At 37.1% G+C, this 15597-nt stretch overlaps 2 protein-coding genes across 3 annotated transcripts in view; one reads left to right on the plus strand and one right to left on the minus strand.

The window, feature by feature from the left end:
- Window positions 1–7124, minus strand: LOC139465853 (HIG1 domain family member 1A, mitochondrial-like). Its single transcript, XM_071247806.1, has 3 exons — window positions 7022–7124; window positions 4340–4458; window positions 1–3588 (listed from the first exon to the last, which is right to left on the minus strand). Exons 2-3 carry the CDS (start codon window positions 4452–4454, stop codon window positions 3380–3382), a joined length of 324 nt encoding a protein of 107 aa, XP_071103907.1. The 5' UTR covers window positions 4455–4458; window positions 7022–7124; the 3' UTR covers window positions 1–3379.
- Window positions 7125–7273: 149 nt separating this feature from the next.
- The window catches only part of LOC139465854 (serine/threonine-protein kinase 11-interacting protein-like), a 35805-nt gene continuing 27481 nt past the window's right edge, over window positions 7274–15597 (plus strand). The window contains exons 1-5 of one of the 2 annotated variants that reach the window (XM_071247808.1): window positions 7274–7320; window positions 8981–9078; window positions 10488–10699; window positions 13478–13645; window positions 15482–15589. In XM_071247808.1, coding sequence (XP_071103909.1) covers window positions 8991–9078; window positions 10488–10699; window positions 13478–13645; window positions 15482–15589 — 576 coding nt within the window. In that variant the 5' untranslated portion in view covers window positions 7274–7320; window positions 8981–8990. Of the gene's footprint in view, window positions 7321–7419; window positions 7502–8980; window positions 9079–10487; window positions 10700–13477; window positions 13646–15481; window positions 15590–15597 lie in introns of those variants that run through there. The other variant, XM_071247807.1, reaches the window with a different exon arrangement.

A 15597-nucleotide genomic window follows, 5' to 3' on the forward strand; every position in this document is an offset into this window, starting at 1 on the left:
TGCTTTTATTCCACCTTAAACTTTGCAAAGCATCAAAAGATCCATTATCAATTACAACAAATAAAGTTCAGTTTATCTACCACTTCCCCTTCCAGCCATGTGTAACAACAAGAAAATATACCATAAAACAGTAACTCAAAACTGACATCCATATATTTCAGATGAAATACAGGTTTTCTCAGAATTTGATTTTGAGTTTTACACAATGATAAATGTGTAACGATTGTGATACAGCCATCACATAGGTTCACACAAAATGTTGGATTAAACAGATGTCAGTTTGGAGAAGGTCCTCTTTGGGAGGGCTCTGACTAAGGTGAAGGGGTGCTGTCGATGGCATCAAACTTTAAAACTGTATCATGTCTTATTGGCAACACTTCTGGACATTTTATCATCATGATAAATTAAATTCAGATTACTACTTAAAGCCAGACAAACAGTTTGCAATTGTGTGAAAGTCTCCAGTTCACAAAGCATCATCATATATATATCACACTCAAGCAGTTGAATAAATCACAACAAAGGGAGACAACTCTGTCAGCCCTTATATCACAGAATAACACAAGTGGTCCCCCCATGCGTCGTATCTAATCTGTAATAAATTAGCAGTATTATTAAAGATGAATATACACAAATTAATGAACACCTGAGATTATTAATAACCATCAAGCTTATCATGCATGTCAAAGAGAAAAACTAAAAGCTGTTCCGCAGATTTCCTTAATCTGAACACCATATAAACTTTTAAGAAAATATTAATTTGTCCTTTTGTGCATTCAGATAATAAAACAGAAACAAGCTGTCCTTTGGTAGAAATCTTGATAAACAAAGGTAACGTCACATCATAAAAAGTACAACCAAAGTCCCACAACAGTAATCTGGATCAAAATCCTCTAAAATATCTGACATTAAGGACAAATAAGTGAGTTGGGTTTAAAGCCTCTACCAGCTTAATGTGGAAGACAAGTTGATAAAGTACCCATGAGTGCTGGTCTAGCACTGACAAACAAATGATCATAATGACTTTGAAATTGGGAATCAAAACCATTATCAGGAAATCCTAGCTTGCCTGAGGGACCCTATGCTGTACAGTGAATTCCGGCGCTTTAGACAACTGAGCGACATAGCCCCTTAAAAGGTGAATATAAAATAAATACTGGGTATGAAACTTGCTAATGCAGCATGTTTTACACTCTACAATACACGATAAAAGATTTCAATAAAACTCTCTCACTTTGATAGGATAGTCAGAAGCATGATAATCCTGAGAAGAAAATCTCAGTATTATAATAACACATGCCATACTTGGACAACCGAGAATCATGCATCCATTACAGTTCACAACAGTAAAGAACATGGGTCAATCGTCAGATATAATTTAACAGATCTGTTAATGATTCTTCAGGAACAGTATTAGGGTTGCCGCGATACCTTGTTCACGATACGATATGTGTGCCATACTAAATTCACGGCAATTATTATATTAACTTTAATATTTTATAGGGCATAAACACTATTAAAAAGCTTGAAACTTCCTGAACATCTGGTCTATTTAAAAATATATGTCTGATTCAATCAATACTGTTTTATATAAAACTGGAGTGTCACATAAGTATTTTTTTGTCTGTGAAATTCCTTAGGTCTGCCCCCCAAATTAAATAAATTAAATATGAATGAATGGGTAGAGGTGTGAAACAAGCTGATATTAAAATATGAATCGATACAGGATAAAAATATGAATCGAGACAGGTAAGTGTGTATCGTGTATTGTATCTTCTGAGGATAATATCCATACACCGATGTATTGGTGTATCGTGACATCCCAAAACAGTATATTCTTATAGAAAGGCTAAAACCATGGTTTGTCCATATTGCACGATTGTCAAACTAGACGCCAGGTGGGTCATACACAGAGAATGCTACACTCATTATCGTTAGATACCATTTTTACGAAATAAGTGGACTTTTTATAGTATCTGAGCGAAAGCAAGGTAATAAAACTGGAGATCAAACATTTTTAGCAGAATGTCTTTGCTCTGAATAACACAATAAAATTACCATAGTCCAAAAAACTGAATATGACTAGTATTACTTTACTATTAGTATCAAGTCACAACTATGATAATCAGTGTTGGACCAATAGATACTACATCCTTGTACTATTACCATGATAACTGCACTTTACTTTTGTGACATTTCAAATTAATCAGCTGCAACACTTATTTTAATCATTTTCTTTTATTTAAATCAATAAATCTATACATTATGTTCAGAAACATAAGCCATCAAAGCCAAAAACAACTAAACAACTTTGGATATATACAACAGATGGATGATGTATAATACTTTTGTACCAAATGAGTACAAAAAACAAATTCAAAAGATGATTACACATGTTTACTTCGGGCTAGAGGTTTAATACTCATGAATATACTGAACAAAAACTTCAAAAGTGAAAAGCCTATTCTAACATACCAAATAACGTAACATTATTTCACGTTATTGACCTAAGTTTCATGAAGCGGAATGCTGAAATCGAAATATTCCACATCTTCCAAGAAATGATTCCAAATGATGCAAAATTCTTGCTGATCACCATGGCAACTACCGCCATATCCACCTAGGACCCTGCAGGAAGTAACAACATTGCTATGACTATTGGGAGTCTATGTTTAAGTATGTCAGCTACGATATTTGCTTTGTGCAAGTGGACTCCAGTCAGAAAGACAAATCAAACTGCAGAAATGATCCTGTTGAAACTTTACTTGGTAGCAAAAGAATCTGTGGTTACAGTTACGTTCATACGTGCTAGCCACATGAGCTGATGGCCATTGATTGCCTGCTTATATACCATGACTCCAATGCTACACCTTCCGTCTTTGGCAGTTGCTCAGTTACAACAAACATGAGAGAAACAATGAATACTTGGGCTCCCATGTAACACAATGTATAGTCAGGAATATGAGTTTTCACACATGTAATACAATGTATAGTCAGCAATATGAGTTTTCACACATGTACAAATGTAGAATGCAAAAGGCAAAACACAACAAAAACACCAACAAAATATATCTGATACATGAACAGCATCATACTTCCCTGGTTTCATTACGATTCATTCTTAGGGTTAATTCCCTAATTAGGTTTATTTAAGTAAATTGTCACTCATAAAGTTTCCCAGCTGATGTTGGAGCTCTTCACTTGTTGTAGATCAATGCATGGTTCATCCAGACTCATGAAACATCTTTACTTGTTCCTACGATATACCTTAGTGATGAAAGGTATTTCAATATGGATTCTTCAAAATAAATTAGCTGTATCTCTCATTTCTATTGTATAATCGACTTTTGATTTAACAGGCCTTGGATTTCATCAGGCATCAACTCTTCCCTCCACTCGTGGACCCTGTGACATACTTCTTCCATAGACCTGGCACAACAGTGGCTCCGATGCCTAGCGTGATGGCTCCCACCACCATGCCTTGAGAGATGACACGAAACTGCATGAGGTACACCGATGTGGACATCTGGCCCCGTCTCTTGTACATCACTGCTCCATATGTGACAGCACCCAGAAGACCAAGGATTCCTAGAAGTGAATCAAATGTTGTGAAAGAACATTTATGTCAAAATAACTCAAATTTGTCACATATATCCCTCTATATCTAACACACATACCTGAAAAGGTGCTATCGACACTGTTGCTATCTTGGTAATTCGTTATAGGGACTGATGCGCTATAATGTCAATATGATGCATGTGTGAAGAAATATTGTAGCCACTAGTAGTAATTCAGAGGTTTTTCACAGATGCTACACGCCCGACTAACAGGCCATAACATAAGCTCCCTTAACTCTCAGTTTTCTGTTTCAATATTTTGTCATTACAAACTGTCAGAAAACTGGCTTGTCCCAGTATGGGAAGTTAACACGATCATGCAGTGACATGCCTAACCACATGATTTATTTCAGGAAATAGTGACTGCTGATACTATAAATACACATAAGAAGATAGGATATCAAAAACAATAGGCCACTATAAATTATTAGACATTCGTCCAACTTTATAAAAAACGTGAGGTGGGAGGGATGTTATTTAATTTATCTTTTCAATTTTTTCATACAAACTGTTCATCTCTATTGTACATGAAGTGTTGGCATTAAGCACGAATATTTGGTATACGGCATATGTCATATTTCAATAAGTAAAGACACACAGCTATTTTCTTTGTCTGAAGGTACTTTTGGGGGACAGCATAATTATTTGAGACAGGATGCTTGGTAATGAGATGAATAACATAATAATTCATTATTATGGTCATGTAAACAATCTTCACCAACCTATTGGCACAAATGGTGCTTCTTTCGCTTTTCGCCACAGTTTTGATTCTGCACTCACAGAATCTTCCCACTGTGGAGGATCTACACGTTTTGTTTCTGATGACATGTCTGGCATTTACCTGCAACAGAGACAGAGAGCAATGATGAGAACAAAAAAACATCAAACATTTGGATAGACAAAGTTCTCAACAACTAAAGCTTCATGCACAAAGTCTATGGACAGCCGGTATGCCACAGCTTCAATGACAATAACCTTGTCTATCAGTGGAGAGCAAGTAGAATACAGTAGTAGGATTTGATGATGAGAATCTGCTCTAACATTAGGGTTCACACTCTGAAATAATTTTCACTCCCAACAAGCCAACCACAGTGGTGACCTATAAATGTAACTAGCCCGTAATGAAAGTTACAGGTAAATACATGCTAGGGTAGTTGATATTATTTTTTTTCAGATTTAATTTGCTCTGTGCCTTTGACATTCACATTTTAATAATCACATAGGAAGCTCTCCCTCTCTAGTTAAGTGGGTCAAAGCTTTCAGTGTGGTAATGAAATTTTCAACTAGACCGTCAGGCAGGTGGGAATAAATTTCGCCAATCCCGACAAAAAGGTTACCAGACACAAGATAGCGGCAGGCAGCTATTTCAGACACTGCAGCAGTCAGCAACGTTTGAGCTACTTCCCTACACCATCTGACAAGGATGTCAAGACTCCATCCTGCTAATGACAGTAACACAAGTACTGGTGTACAAATCATGCTCATGGTAGATAATCAACATAATTTAGGGAGTGAAAGTGACGATGGACTGATGCGCATGATACGTATAATCATTATTTGGAGCACTTTTAGAATACAGCAGTACACCTTCTCTCATGAGTACGATCTCTGCCGTAGGTCACATGTCTCAAAGACAAGCAACCAATTCTTGTGAGAATCTGTCAGATTGTTAGCCTGACAGCTAACTGACTGAGCTATATCAACACTGTTTACCTATTTATCTAGTCAAGCCTAAGACAAAATGTAAGACATTGTGGGAATGAACGGAAAGGGTAAAATAGATCAGACACCTACAAAGGTTACAGGTAGGCATGGTGTTTTGTGACTTTCGTCTACAGACACTTACGATACCATTTGGCACATCTGGCCCATTCTGTAATCAACAAGACACTGAATGGTGAGAAATGAGCTGAAATGGCGCAAACAGAAAATGGCTCCAAGCGTCACATGTCAGACATCGAATTCTTGAGTACACATGAACGACATGGTATTTAATAATTTGTCGGGTGATTTTCTGTCGTGTAAGTGTGTGGGGGTAACTCTGCAAGGATACTGTTGCTCACAGTAAAGAATAGGGACACTTCAGCTCCCATCATTTAAAATGCATGAGAAGGGGGTACAACTACAAGGCACTTACACCCCTAGCACATCCCTTACGTGTCATTTTTATTACAAAACCAGAGCCTACAAACCTAAATGATTTCCTGCAAAAGATGTCCAATGGTAGTATAGTGTTCAGGCTGGCGACTATGTGTGCAGCGTCAATTTATATCTTATGAACTGCATTCCTTGTGCACAATAATTAAAATCACTGAATTGAAAAATAAAATATGTATATTACTTCCTACTTCTAATCCTTTAACCCCCATGAGATTATGTTGAAACCGAAATATAAAATATACTGAAAATGATAGTGCTTTCATAAAGTAGATCTTGCTGAAATATGCGCTGCCGCAGCATATGCGTGTCGAGATGATGTAACAAGGAGAGGAGCTTATGTACAATGATGTACACTTGATGACACCAGCAACTATGTTCCTAGGTATTGTTTACAAATTACGTCATTAAGTATCCGGGGTAGAATAGGTCTTCAGCAACCCATGCTTACCGTAAAAGGTGACTATGCTTGTCGCAAAAGGTGACTACCGGAATCGGGTGGTCAGGCTCGCTGACTTGGTTGATGCATGTCATCGATCCCTATTGCGTGGATCGATGTTCATGATCTCATTCACTGGATTGTCTGGTCCAGACTCGATTATTTACAGACCGCTGTCATATAATATTGCTGAGTGTGGCATTAAACAACAAACAAACAAACATAACATCATTAAGCATTGTGACGTGTTTGTGGTGCTGAGACTATTGAATATTTAATTTTACTTAGACTTCACAGCTTTATTGATATCATGTGCAGAAGACACAAGATTACCATCTTATATTGTCCACTAGACTCATACTTACTAACCTAGTCAATGAAAACATGTCTTTAAAATAAAATAAAAAATCTTTTCAAAAGAACCTTATCTCTTCTGTCGTGTGGAATCAAGCAAACTAGACTTGGTTAGTTTGATCTAGACTTGCCTAGGCTTTTAGTAAAAATAAAATACCTATAAAAAAAAATTCCAGTCATGGTGCAGGATTAATTGTCCACTAGTCCTTGAGAATATTGACTCGACTGGATCCAACGGATCGGTAATCAAACTCTGATCATTGACTTCAAATTAACAGTTCTTGTCTTGTGGATACATTCTATGTGATAAAAACCGCATGTAATGATGTATTCTGCTTTTGTGAGTTTTGTTAATTTTACTTTGGCGACCCTCAAATTTTGCACACATCACATTATACTTTCTCAGCATGTACATTTTTAAGTTATCATGAACACAAATTATATTCAAACTTACGAAATATTAGGGAAACTCAAGATGTAGGTGAATCGAAAACGTAGAGACCTCCAGGATCCTTTCGTAACACGCTCTCAGTTTGACATTCGGACGTGACCGGAAGTGTGGGTAACTGACTGACTGACCTTTCTTATGGCGTCATTGACCTTGGTGATTATAAACTGGTTCCACTATTGGTACATATGACGCAAGGTCATCGCTTTTAGCATACTCGTTTAGGTAGACAGGAGCCCAGTCAATTGGTGATCGAGACGAAAATAACACACCTATTTGTTTTAGTATGATCTCATTTCCATCAGGTAAACTTAAATCAAGTTAAATTAAATATAAAATTGTCTAAATCTGTTTTAGTAGTGATAAGTAATTGTAAATAACAGAACACTATTTCCGGACAACTTTTCTACTTCCGGTTCAGTCACATGCAATGTTTACGTGAAGAATTGGTTGATGTATTTTCCATTATGTAGCAGATGATAACGTGTAAATAGATTTTTAAAATTCTCCCACCCTTCGTAAAATATTTTTGTTATGTGGAATACGATGGGCTGCAGTTTTGATCACCATGACCATCGGCGTTTCCAGAACCTCTACTTTTCTAAATGACATAAGACAAATTTGACAACAGCCACACAGGTTGCACGCCGATTTCCCCAAAGCCACTACCAGTATTTAGTGTGATTACTGAAAATTATTTGGGAATAGTGTGGGGGAGCGGTAGGTAGGAGATTCAGAGGGTTGAGGTCTTCGAATCGAGTGGTAAACCTTACTGTGCAAGTCATTTTACCTTGTCAACAGGACTTTTGTGATAAATAATATCGGTGTATTATGAAACTGATGAAGCATCTTGCCTAATGTATTCAACTGGTTGAATGGTCGAATTCACCAGTCAGTGATGAATGTTTTTAACCGTAGTTTGGTCACTGGCACAAAAATATCTCTATTGGTAAACGTGGTAATCATATGTCCCAGACTAGCACACTTATGTTTCTTTCAAACCCAGTATAATTTTAACTGAAACACTTAAAATAACTTTAACATGAGTCAGTAATTTAAGATATCACTCCCCCTAGAGAAAAAGAGGTGACTTTGGCATCATTTGATTCTAAAATACACTTCACTATAACATGCTATAATATCATCATGATCATTATATTCTCCTGGCAGAAAGTCCCAGCCTGGTGCTGCAGTAGACATAATAGAGTCCCAGTATTTAGAGTAACATCAAATGTCTGTCTGTGTTGATCAGGAATTTCACAATATTCTCTTTAGATCATCAATTGTTGATCAGGTATTTTTTAGTAGTATTTTCAAGGAACTATGATGCTGTGTTTTGCTAAATATTTGAAATTGCCTGCCTGTCTGGTTTGAGAAAGCAAAGAAATCTTGTTTGTTCTCATCCAGCATTGATTTTGCAGACCAATGAGAATGTAGCATAACTGTAAATAGTTACCAAAAAGTTACATTAACAATTTGTTTTGAATAAGTATAAACAGTATTCATGGTATTACCCAAAAGACCACTACACATATGATAACTTATTTGTGTGCTTGGATTGAATCCCACCTCCTTTTCTGTCCTAACGTTGATGATGGCAATATTGCATAAGTGTGATAATGACATAAGAATCACCAATAATGACAATCGTGGTAACACAATGTCCCAAACAATAGTAGAAATGAATGGGGAATTTCTCATCCATCATCTTAAGGTACCCGTTACCACAATAATTAAGTTAGCGGCACAATTGTCTTCCTTTTCAAACATTCTCCAAACAAAAACCTAAGAACCCTGGTTTAATCAGTTTAAATTGACAAATAGTCCTTTTATGTGTTCGTTGTATATCTTCAAGAGTTTGTTGAAGGTTCAATTTTTAGAACGACCATGTTCGTTGCACGACATTCATTTAACAAATATGTTTGTGGCATTAGGTTTTCATGGTGTGTGTTTTCCTGTGAGCAGATGGACGAGGATGATGAGGAGAAGGAAGGTACCAGTTTCAGAAGAAGAGAGAGAGAGGGATGTATTATCAAGCTTGTGTCAGCTGCTGAGAAAGAATGGTGAGTTTTCGTGACGTGATGGACTTATTTGACATTGCCGAGATAGAATTGTATTCAGGGAGTCATCAATATTTAAGTAGGGGTAAATATTTTTAAAGTTTGTAAGTTTTGTTAACATCCTATAAGGGGCATGGATCTACAGCAATTCCCTGAGACTGGTTGTTGCCTTTGTTATTGTTTTTTCCCTGTGAGTACCCGGATCATATAACAGAAATCTAGACTAGTTCATGACCTGTGCTGCGCCATTAGTAAGCGCATTTGTCTCTTTTATTGATAGTGCAAGGGCCTCACATTGATCAAGAGACTGAAATACAGTTTAGTCTTGAAAATAATAAGGAAATGTAGGTATCTTTGCATTGGTAATGGTGACAAAGTCAATTTTTGCGCTATTTTCGTTTACATTTTTTTGACTTGCAACACAAAGTAAATATTTCACCTGAGCATTGCTTATTTTATCATGTTTATATTATATAGTAGTCAAAATGTCTTCACTAAGGCAATTTATTAAACGCCTAAATATTCAGTTATTTTACACAACATTTTTATGCTTTAATTTCATCACCCAGTGACTGTTAGTAATGGAATTAAAAGAAAACGAAATTCAAAGTACATTTCTATAGTATTGGCTTCTAATCCTAGCATTATTAGTCTATTGTGATGTTTTAAGCCCTTTTGAACCTCTTAATAATTGTTTGTCAATCTATTAAATAAATGGACAGATGTTTCAGTCAATTTATACATGTTATAAATTACTGAAATATTTAAACATTTTATAATTTGCCTGAGTGAATCACAATTTACACGTTGACTGTTAAATATACACGCCCTCAAACAAAAAGGCTTGTGAAAACATCTGTCTCGCATTGAAGAACTTCCCAACGAAAACGTAGAGGGACAAGAATGATTCTATTCAATGCAATAGCAAATGAATGAAAACAAAATGCAAATAAGTAAGTAAGTAAGTAAGTATACCAGAAAACATGGACAACAACGAGAGATAGCAATCATATTATCCACGCAATCTCAAATCCGAAAATGCTTTCACTGCAGGGATACTTTTTTTTACTATTAAACTAAAACCATCAAGGGTATTTACAAATAACGACATCCGATGAGATTCCGCCATTCTTTTTGTCTATTTCATTAGGCTGAAGAAATAATTAACATGCGTCCTTTGTCAAAACCTTCATAGATCATGGGTAACTAATCAGTGTTCAAAAATGCGTAAAACAGATATTGCCTCAAAGTTTATTACCTGTTGGTTCCCCCATCCCCCCAAATATTTTTCTTGTTAGTAACTTCAATAGAGACTGTAATCAGTTTTATTGCTTAATTCATTATGAAACCACATATTGATTTAATGATTTAAGTACGTAGGAACACTATCCATGCCATATACTATTTTCCAGGAGACAAGATTTTGCAAGGTGAGGGGAAGTTGTCCCTCACGACACAAAGTCTGGGAATGCTGGGAACTTCTATGCGTCGGCTGAGTGACACGGAGAGTATGGGGCTAGCAGCATCAGCAGCAACATTCAACAAGATCAACAGGCAGGCTGCTGCCTGGAAAAAGGATGTGGAATTCCTCCGTGATTTTATATCTAAAACTGTAGCCATCAAAGTGAGTTTATCATATTTTATTATTAAAACAAATACTGGATATGTTAACAAGCATGATATTGAACAGAGATGTTGAAGAGTTTTATCTTGACTGAAAACCATTTTTGAATCATACTGATTATCAGTTTGTTGACTTTGTTAACGGGTGAACATCATTTTCTTTTGAAATATTTCCTTTGTGAACCGCATACTTTAGGATTCTCAGCTTGCGGAACATTGTGTTGCTTCTTATGCATGTAAACGTGGTGTAGAAATATTTGGAGGGTCCCTTGCTTGCATTAACATAGAAACATATTTTTTTGGATTTGCCAGTCTCGCTGCAGATGTCAGAAACAATGACATATACCGCATATACCTCAATAAACATTGTTAACAAAACAGATGTCGGAAACAATGACATATACTACATATACCTCAATAAACATTGTTAACAAAACAGATGTCAGAAACAATGACATATACCGCATATACCTCAATAAACATTGTTAACAAAACAGATGTCAGAAACAATGATATATACCAAATATACCTCAATAAACATTGTTTACAAAACAGATGTCGGAAACAATGACATATACCTCATATACCTCAATAAACATAGTTAACAAAACAGATGTCGGAAACAATGACATATACCACATATACCTCAATAAACATTGTTAACAAAACAGATGTCGGAAACAATGTCATATACCTCATATACCTCAATAAACATAGTTAACAAAACAGATGTCAGAAACAATGACATATACCGCATATACCTCAATAAACATTGTTGACAAAACAGATGTCAGAAACAATGATATATACCAAATATACCTCAATAAACATTGTTTACTAAACAGATGTCGGAAACAATGACATATACCTCATATACCTCAATAAACATAGTTAACAAAACAGATGTCGGAAACAATGACATATACCACATATACCTCAATAAACATTGTTAACAAAACAGATGTCGGAAACAATGTCATATACCTCATATACCTCAATAAACATAGTTAACAAAACAGATGTCAGAAACAATGACATATACCGCATATACCTCAATAAACATTGTTGACAAAACAGATGTCAGAAACAATGATATATACCAAATATACCTCAATAAACATTGTTTACTAAACAGATGTCGGAAACAATGACATATACCTCATATACCTCAATAAACATAGTTAACAAAACAGATGTCGGAAACAATGACATATACCACATATACCTCAATAAACATTGTTAACAAAACAGATGTCAGAAACAATGACATATACCTCATATACCTCAATAAACATTGTTAACAAAACAGATGTCGGAAACAACGACATATACCTCATATACCTCAATAAACATAGTTAACAAAACAGATGTCGGAAACAATGACATATACCACAAATACCTCAATAAACATAGTTTACAAAACAGATGTCGGAAACAATGACATATACCACATATACCTCAATAAACATAGTTAACTAAACAGATGTCGGAAACAATGACATATAACGCATATACCTCAATAACCATTGTTAACAAAACAGATGTCGGAAACAATGACATATACCACATATACCTCAATAAACATTGTTAACAAAACAGATGTCGGAAACAATGACATATACCACATATACCTCAATAAACATTGTTAACAAAACAGATGTCGGAAACAATGACATATACCACATATACCTGAATAAACACTGTTAACAAAACAGATGTCGGAAACAATGACATATACCGCATATACCTCAATAAACATTGTTAACAAAACAGATGTCGGAAACAATGACATATACCACATATACCTCAATAAACATTGTTAACAAAACAGATGTCGGAAACAATGACATATACCACATATACCTCAATAAACATTGTTAACAAAACAGATGTCGGAAACAATGTCAAGTCAGGTAACTGTATTGTCAATCGTTTCCTCTTCTCGTTCAAAGCGTAGGCAATCCCTGCAATCATGATTGATAGTGTAAAAAAAGGAGCCAAGTTCATCTGCCTTAAGTCCAATGGATCATATGTATGGGGTTTGTCTTGTAAAACCTACATGCTGGAGAAGAGGAATTTGAAACAGAACACCTCCTCTTGGTGAGGTTAAGAGTCATGGCTGAATAGGCTTTGCCTAGACAAAGTTGCACGGTCGTTCCTCATATTGGTGTCCTGTGTGAAACGACAGTACACATGAATTACCTGAAGTCATGCTGTATTTGTCTTAGTAGCACAATGAGGGGTTTCAGAGAAACCTTTTCTCGAGTTCCTTATGCTACACCAAAGCTTGGGGGCAATCCTTGGATTAATCAAGGTTTAGTATCAGCTTCCTCATGTATGCCTCAGGGTTAAGGTCCTACTACAGGCTAGGGTAGCTGCACCCAACCATCCAACTCTGGGATAAATGAATAGTGTCAGATAAGATAAGTTTAAAATTTGAAAATTTTACAATAATTTGTATATTTATGTACTTAAAATCCTATCTCACAAGCTAAATGCCCACCCAACCATCCCCGCTTCACAGTTACACCATCCTGTACGCTCTAGAAAGAAAATGAGGGTGTTTGGATCACAAGGGGTCGCAGCGCACTGTGTTGCTGTGTGCGTGACCCATGGTTTAGAGTGGTGGCTATAGTGATGTATGGGATGTGTTGGGGTAAGGTGTTTTTTTCAGCTGCAAACTTTGTTCCAGGACATTATGACTCCAGGATTGAAGAAGTATGAGAAATGCATAGTTAGGGATAGGATATGTATATAATTATACAATTTACAATTCCAGCTGATGCATGGCACGAACACGATGCAGGGTGCAATTCAGATACAACGGTTCCGCAGCTTGACGTTTTTGGAGGTGAAGAAAGTCCCCATTCACATGATTGAGGGCCTGCAGATACTGAGAGGGCAGCTGCACACCGTGATCGTGTCCCGCAGTCTCATACACCTGCAGGTTAGTGGCAGTGTTAGTGGCAGTGTTAGTGGCAGTGTTAGTGGCAGTGTTAGTGACAGTGTTACTGACAGTGTTAGTGGTAGTGTTAGTGGCAGTGTTAGTGGCAGTGTTAGTGTCAGTGTTAGTGGTAGTGTTAGTGGCAGTCTTAGTGACAGTGTTAGTAGCAGTGTTAGTGACAGTGTTAGTGGTAGTGTCAGTGGCAGTCTTAGTGACAGTGTTAGTAGCAGTGTTAGTGTCAGTGTTAGTGGTAGTGTCAGTGGCAGTCTTAGTGACAGTGTTAGTAGCAGTGTTAGTGACAGTGTTAGTGACAGTGTCAGTTGTAGTGTTAGTGGCAGTGTTAGTGACAGTGTTAGTGGCAGTGTTAGTGACAGTGTTAGTGGCAGTGTTAGTGGTAGTGTTAGTGGCAGTGTTAGTGGTAGTGTTAGTTGTAGTGTTAGTTGTAGTGTTAGTGGCAGTGTTGGTGACAGTGTTGGTGACAGTGTTGGTGGTAGTGTTGGTGGCAGTGTTAGTGGTAGTGTTAGTTGTAGTGTTAGTTGTAGTGTTAGTGACAGTGTTAGTGGTAGTGTCAGTGGCAGTCTTAGTGACAGTGTTAGTAGCAGTGTTAGTGACAGTGTTAGTGACAGTGTCAGTTGTAGTGTTAGTGGCAGTGTTAGTGGCAGTGTTAGTGGCAGTGTTAGTGACAGTGTTGGTGACAGTGTTGGTGACAGTGTTGGTGGTAGTGTTGGTGGTAGTGTTGGTGTCAGTGTTAGTGGTAGTGGTAGTGACAGTGTTAGTTGTAGTGTTAGTTGTAGTGTTAGTGTCAGTGTTAAAGGTAGTGTTAGTGACAGTGTTAGTGACAGTGTTAGTGACAGTGTTAGTGGTAGTGTCAGTGGCAGTCTTAGTGACAGTGTTAGTAGCAGTGTTAGTGACAGTGTTAGTGACAGTGTCAGTTGTAGTGTTAGTGACAGTGTTAGTGGCAGTGTTAGTGACAGAGTTAGTGGCAGTGTTAGTGGCAGTGTTAGTGACAGTGTTAGTGGCAGTGTTAGTGTCAGTGTTAGTGACAGTGTTAGTGTCAGTGTTAGTGTCAGTGTTAGTGACAGTGTAAGTGACAGTTTTAGCGGCTGTGTTAGTGACAGTGTTAGTGACAGTGTTAGTGTCAGTGTTAGTGTCAGTGTTAGTGTCAGTGTTGGTGACAGTGTTGGATGTAGTGTTGGTGGCAGTGTTAGTGGTAGTGTTAGTGACAGTGTTAGTGACAGTGTTAGTGTCAGTGTTAGTGTCAGTGTTAGTGACAGTGTTAGTGTCAGTGTTAGTGTCAGTGTCAGTGTTAGTGACAGTGTAAGTGACAGTTTTAGCGGCTGTGTTAGTGACAGTGTTAGTGTCAGTGTTAGTGTCAGTGTTAGTGTCAGTGTTAGTTGTAGTGTTAGTGGCAGTGTTAGTGACAGTGTTAGTGACAGTGTTAGTGACAGTTTTAGTGGCAGTGTTAGTGGCAGTGTTAGTGACAGTGTTAGTGGCAGTGTTAGTGACAGTTTTAGTGGTAGTGTTAGTGACAGTGTTAGTGTCAGTGTTAGTGACAGTGTTAGTGACAGTTTTAGTGGCATTGTTATTGGCAGCATTAGTGGTAGTGTTAGTGTTAGTGGAAGTGTCAGTGTTAGTGGTAGTGTTAGTTCAATACAGAAAGATGACTCTTGGGAACCATGATGGAAGATAGATTTCTTTGTAAAGGTTGATCTTTGTTAATGTTGAAATATCTTAAATTTAAATACTAACCTTTTTCTTCCATGACATGTTTCTGTGTTTTGCAATGTTTGTGAGCCATTTGTATTTGCTGTTTATTGACTGGATGTTGTGATGCATCAGGACCTGTTTGAGACGTGTGGTGGAGATATGAGCGCTCCAATGTCCTGGCCGCAACTCAAGTCCGCCTCCCTCAGCTTCAATGGCATTCAGAGTTTGGACGGATCACTTGTAAGTTG

Source organism: Haliotis cracherodii, unplaced genomic scaffold (assembly GCF_022045235.1).
Source record: "Haliotis cracherodii isolate W230 unplaced genomic scaffold, xgHalCrac1.p SCAF_18, whole genome shotgun sequence".
In the NCBI taxonomy this organism is placed as follows: Eukaryota; Metazoa; Mollusca; class Gastropoda; order Lepetellida; family Haliotidae; genus Haliotis; species Haliotis cracherodii.

Coding starts and splice junctions, on each gene's coding strand:
- LOC139465853 (XM_071247806.1), bottom strand. CDS start 4,454: ATGCCAGACATGTCATCAGAAACAAAACGTGTAGATCCTCCACAGTGG. Junction 3,589..4,339: donor AGCACCATTTGTGCCAATAG/GTTGGTGAAGAT, acceptor ATTCACTTCTAG/GAATCCTTGGTCTTCTGGGT.